Source organism: Populus trichocarpa, chromosome 16 (assembly GCF_000002775.5).
Source record: "Populus trichocarpa isolate Nisqually-1 chromosome 16, P.trichocarpa_v4.1, whole genome shotgun sequence".
Classification (NCBI taxonomy): Eukaryota; Viridiplantae; Streptophyta; class Magnoliopsida; order Malpighiales; family Salicaceae; genus Populus; species Populus trichocarpa.
In genome coordinates this window covers 571,309-577,411 of record NC_037300.2, presented here as the reverse complement: position 1 = coordinate 577,411, position 6,103 = coordinate 571,309, and the positions used below count along the sequence as shown (strand labels likewise).

The window sequence follows — 6,103 nt, the reverse complement described above, 5'->3', positions numbered from 1 at the left end:
TTGACCATAAATTTTAAAGATGCATTATTACTTACTTCTCAATGTTCAGATTCCATGGGTTCAATCATATACATTATTATTTTTCTGACAACGTACGTCACAAAATCAATTCATTTCATGATGTGTCAAATCATTTAGCAGAGCCGTTGGATGGGCATAGAAAAGTTTTTAATATAAAATTCTCATTCAAATTTAAGTGATAATTCTTTTGTTTTACTACTTAAAAGTTTAGGTACTGTAGAATGATTGTTGTTATTGATTCAAAATCAGAAACTAACTCGAAAAATGGTTTAAATTATGAAATTAATTTGCGAGATATCCCCGTTAATTCAAGTTATTTTAGTTAAAATAGCATTGTTTTATTTTGTTAAAGAAAATATTTTTTCATCAATCCACTTTATTTATCCAGCTTATGGACGAACAATCTGAATAATAATTACCTTTCACTTCATAAATAGTTTATTTTAATTAAAAAACATCTGATTTTTTAAGCAAAAAATATCGGGTTTTTTAATTCTTTTATAGCACATAATTAAGACAAAACAACCAAAATTATTTCCGGCAACCACTAGAATTAATTATGTATCAATCTTGGTTCCAAAAATCAACGTGAAAAGAATGTATTGCAAGTTACTTTTCTCGGGTATTTTGATATTTGAACAGGGACAATTTGGTAATGTGAGGTAATTGATTCAGAGTTAATAACTGTTTGAACGGTAAAACAAACGTCAAACAATATCTTTATAAATAATGTATGTCTTAAGGGAAGCGCATTGCAAGCTAAAGTAGTAATGGCTAAGCTTCATCTTAAGCTCTTTCCTAAGCTTGTTTCCTCTCTTGCCGTTCTTCTTCTTTGTCAATTTGGCTATGTAGTTTGTCAATCAACAGGTTTCTCTGACAGCCGGTTGCCTGCAGATGAAGGTACACACGATATACTTTTCCATCTACATATATATCCTTTTCCTACTATATACAAAAGAAGGAAGAAAATTTGTTTATCTGTTAAATATGAGCTTTTCCTTCAATAACTTCTGATCCCTATCCAAGCAGATCCTCTTCTCTTTCAGATGACCCAATTAATAATAAGTTATGAACAAAAAGGGGCATTTTTTTTTGTGGATTTCATGCATGTCGCATTGCAAGCTAAAGTAATGGCTAAGCTTTATCTTAAGCTCTTTCCTAAGCTTGTTTCCTCTCTTGCCGTTCTTCTTCTTTGTCAATTTGGCTATGTAGTCTGTAAAGCAACAAATTTATATGACATGCCTTAATTGCCTGAAGATGAAGGTACACGCGATTTCATGCTTGTTGTTGACAGTTGAATTTGCAGTAGTTCAATTTACATCATTAATGAGATTTTTAATAACAGCCTAATTAATGCATACTACCTGTTTGAATTTTGCTAAAAAAATGATGTTTCATTGTTGAAAACGTTTGGCAGAAAAGGCTTTGGATGACTTGTTGAAAACGTTAGAGTGGGGTTTTCATCCAAATATCTCACGCTCGGCTTGTTCCTCTAATTTTGAATACATCAAATGCGATTGCAACAGAACAGTTTGTCATGTCACTCGCCTGTAAGTTCCTCGTCAACTTCATCCAATTTTCTTTTATTTTTGTAAGGCAATACATCCTCTCTAAAACTCACTGGTTGATATGGTTTCTATGTTAACGCCATTTTTGGGTGGTAGAACGCTCCCAGACCAGGACTTAACTGGACAGATAAATGCTGAAGCCTTGGCTAGTCTCGTTCACCTAAGAGCAATGTGAGTATCATATGACATGATGATAATAATTCGAAGTAATTATGCTGACTTCAATTCATTGATAACTATCCTTTTACCATAACAGTGATTTGTCCAAGAATCAACTTCATGGTAGCATCCCTCTCACCTTGGGGAACTTGAGTTCACTCACCCGTCTGTAAGTGATCCAGTACCATGATCATATACTACTACTACTACAGCAGTTTGGACAACAAAGTGCCTACTCCATCAACTATATTATTGAAGAATATAGTTACAGTCACTATATTCATTCATTTAAAACCACTATATTCATTCATTTAAAAGTATCTACTCCATCAATAAAAATTATTAAAAAAAAGGATGCATAGTAGTTAAATGATACGTTATTTAGGCTAAACCATACAAATTAGGATTTTCTAATTTAAAATTTAAGAAACTTTAATTTAATTTAATGCTTATGCTTCCACTAAACCTCTGATTTGATTAAATTAACTTTTTAAATATTACAATTTGACTCTTAGAATTTAAATTCTTCTTATTAGAGCCTAAATATATGCTTACTAGTGTTAAGTTTCTCTTAAACTAGTTTTATTGTAGGAAGACATATTTAAGTTTAGAAGTACATGACATATGAGGAAGCTATTGTCTAGCTAGAAGTCTGGCCCTGGCGAGATGTTTTAAAAAAGGTGTTATTTCGTAGATAAAAAAATCGATATAAAAGTTCGGGTAGATAATTAATTTAATGGTTAGAGAATTCTATAATGAAAGGAGTATCAGAGAGTAAATAATTTCACTAATTAAAAGCTAGTGTTAGCCTTGAGTACTGATAATAAGGAAAAACGTGTTTGCTCATTTGATTATTCTTTGAAAGATTCTAGATAAAGATATGATTATATAATAGAAAAAAGTAAAAATTATTTTATATTTATTATATTTTAATATAAACGTGTCACATAGCAACTAGAAAATCTTAATTAATATGCTAAAAGATTATCTAAAGTGACATGTTTTTATTTTAAAACTAAACTAAAAGAGTGGTTCTAGAGCAGGAATTGAAAATGACCTAATCTCCACTTTGATGAAGATAGGTATTGGAACTGCAGGTATCAAAAGATGACGTTGATTGATATGGTTATGAAGAACACTATTTATTTTTAACGGGCCTACGTGGGATTGCATGGATATGGCCCAAGTTTACTCATTGTATAAAAAAAAATGTATCATAAAACAAGTAAACAATTATTCACACGCATTCAAACTAGACTAGAAGATTCAAATGATAAATAAATATCTATAATTAAAAAATAATATTAATGCCTTAAAATATTTATATTTATAATTAAAAATAATATTGTCACTATGGACGACTCCTATGCTTAGATTATGTTTGACTAGATAACGGTTTGACTAAATAATTGGAATAGTAACCACACAATTAAAGTCGTACAATCCGTGGGTTGATTTTGTATAAACGACAAAAAAATTCAAGACATGATTAAAAATAAATCCTATTCTTGGAGAAATGATGCCATCAAAATTAAACTGTAGAAACTTGAAAAATCAACAAATCTTAATTTATGTGAATGTCTTCACACTTCCCATATGCATAGCGATCTCTCTGAAAACTTTTTCAATGGCTGTCAGCATAGTTATTTGCAAAGAGCTGCTTAGCTTTTGGATCATATACAATAACTAATTTCAGTTCTTAGTGCGTCTTCATAAAATTTATATTATTGATTCTTATTTGAGTAATAATGAACTTATATGGCAATACATATGCATAGCGATCTCTCCACAAACTTCCTCAATGGCTACATACCTTCATCCTTGGGGAATTTGTCGTCCCTTCAATATCTGTAAGTATCATGCAATTAGTGCCAGTTAAATTCTTTTTCCATTGCTGATGTAAGTTTTGTGCTCTTATTCTTGTGAGTGTTTATATGTATTTTATTAATATTGACTTTTATTCAGAAACATTCCATGTTCAATTTTTAAAGATTCTCATTTCTTTCCTAATCAAGTAATCAAAACTAAATTTATTATTTCTAAAATAGTTAATAGCAAACTATCCATCATCATTTTTTTTAATAAAAAAAGGGCACTAACCAAAAAGTTTGACTTGGGTATCGAAAAACATCCATTTTTATATGAATTATAGGAGAACATCTTGGATATTTGGGTTTGATTTTATACCATTGCCGTTCTCTTACAAAATAATATATAATGGTAAGAAAAGAGCATACAATTTGTAAATTCTGTTATTAAGAGTTCTATGAAATTATAGTCTCAGCATGCATTTTCAGAATATATATACACAAATCCAACATTTTTGTTTTCTAAAGTCACTTCTTTTAAATTATATTCCATTAAATAATAGTTAAGATCTTATTTTCATTCGGAGAATAAAGTGTTTATTAGTACAACATAATTATATATAATTATATTATAATGGTGAAAATTTGAGTTAAGAACTCAAATTTGCTTCATTAAATTAAAGAAGAAGTTACTGAATAGACAATTGATAGATTATAGTTGTAGTTGTAAAAGTTAAGATTTTTTAATAGAATTTTTAGGGAAACATTTTCATGTAAAATTAGCTTTGTTAGAAAAGAAAATAAGAGCAAGCCGTTTGGGTCTTGATACTTATAAATGTTCATGGCAAGGTGTTAATGGTATAGTTATTAAATCCGGACCGGATTTGGTGGTCGATCCGGGACCTGATTGACTAGGTTACTGAACCAGTCCGGGTAAGACAAAAGGCCAGAATGAACAAAAACTCGGCAAAACCCAGTTGAGATCTTTTTTTTTTTCAAATGCATTTTTTCTCCTAATTAGAGACCTCTTTTTTTATATATTTTTTAGTTGGTTATTAACCATTTTTAAATTTTAGTATATAAATGCTAAAAGAATGCTTTATTTTTTCAATATGTGATTTGAAGTCTTTTAGTATATATACTATATGTTTATAAGAAAAAATTAAGTCATGTTTTTTCAATGTGGGCTAGAAAAGATTTTGAAATAATATTTTAAACTTCATTATTTATAACATGTATAACTTATATTCACATTGATTGTTTTTAAAATTTTTCATATGAAAATTAAAATTTTAAATATTTTTTTAATTTTTCAGGGTTAATTCGGATTGACCCGGGTCAACCTGTGTAACTCGAGACTCGGCTCCTTAGCTGGGTCAACCCTGGGACGGGTCTTATAACTATGGTTAATGGTCTGATAAATATGGTTAATGGTCACAAAAATTAACTTCTGAGTTCTGTTTGGTTCTTTTCTCTTATGTAATTAGGATAGTAGCCTTGTTTGACTAATTGCTTAAGAGCCTGTTTGGAAGAGCTTTTCAAAAGCACTTCCGAAAAAATTTGAATTTTTTTTTTTTGCTTTGAAGTAATATGTTTTTGATGTTTTCAAATCATTTTGATGTGCTGATCTCAAAAATGATTTTTAAAAAATAAAAAAAATATTATTGGCATACTTTTTTGAGTGAAAAACACTTTGAGAAGCAACCACAATCACACTCCCAAACATCCTCTAACTGTGTTCATGCTTGTTTGGCTGTCTGCATGGTTATGAGCAAAGAGCTGCTTAGCTTTTGGATCATATATAATAACTAATTTCAGTTCTTAGTTTGTCTTCATAAAATTTAAATTATTGGTTCTTATTTGAGTAATAATAAACTTATATGGTAATACATATGCGTAGCCGTCTCTCGAGAAACTTCCTCAATGACTTCATACCTTCATCTTTGGGGAATTTGTCGTCCCTCGAATATCTGTACGTGTCATCCAATCACATTTTCTTCAGTGTTATATAGTGTGAATTAAATTCTTTTTTCATTGCTGACGCAAGTATTGTGCTCTTATTCTTGTGGGTGTTTTCAGGAGTTTGTCGTATAATAAGTTATTTGGTCAAATCCCTAAAGAATTGGGCAACCTCTCTAATCTCCTATCTATGTATAGAAACTCGCTCGCTCGCTCTTTCATTCTCCTTGAATTTCCTTTTAACTTATTGAGTTTGGTTTGGTTATTATCTCTTATTTAATTAGGTACTTGGACTTCAATGAACTCACTGGTCAGCTTCCACCAGAACTTGGAAGATTGGGATCTCTTGGTTATTTGTAAGTTTCAAAAAGAAGAATAATAATGTCAACTTTTGATTGTAATAGGAGAAATAAAACAGAAAAAAGGTGGATTACAATCCTTTTGATTTGTTGTTGCAGAGGGTTGAGCTCCAACAATTTGAGTGGACCACTGCCGGAAAATTATGCCAACTTTACGGGATTGCAGTGGTTGTAAGTGCAACTCATCATATTCTTTCAACCAACAATCTGTTTAATTATTGTTCCAAGG

General features: G+C 30.3%; 1 protein-coding gene across 4 annotated transcripts in view; it reads left to right on the top strand.

Moving 5' to 3' along the window:
• Nucleotides 1–759: 759 nt before the first annotated feature.
• LOC18110643 (probable LRR receptor-like serine/threonine-protein kinase At1g53440) overlaps nt 760–6,103 on the top strand; it is a 37,959-nt gene continuing 32,615 nt past the window's right edge. The window contains exons 1-9 of one of the 4 annotated variants that reach the window (XM_052447895.1): nt 760–921; nt 1,439–1,571; nt 1,686–1,760; nt 1,846–1,917; nt 3,527–3,598; nt 5,457–5,528; nt 5,636–5,707; nt 5,800–5,871; nt 5,974–6,045. In XM_052447895.1, the coding sequence (XP_052303855.1) occupies nt 792–921; nt 1,439–1,571; nt 1,686–1,760; nt 1,846–1,917; nt 3,527–3,598; nt 5,457–5,528; nt 5,636–5,707; nt 5,800–5,871; nt 5,974–6,045 (770 nt within the window). In that variant the 5' untranslated portion in view covers nt 760–791. Of the gene's footprint in view, nt 922–1,262; nt 1,285–1,438; nt 1,572–1,685; nt 1,761–1,845; nt 1,918–3,526; nt 3,599–5,456; nt 5,529–5,635; nt 5,708–5,799; nt 5,872–5,973; nt 6,046–6,103 lie in introns of those variants that run through there. The other 3 variants (XM_052447894.1, XM_052447897.1, XM_052447896.1) reach the window with 3 other exon arrangements.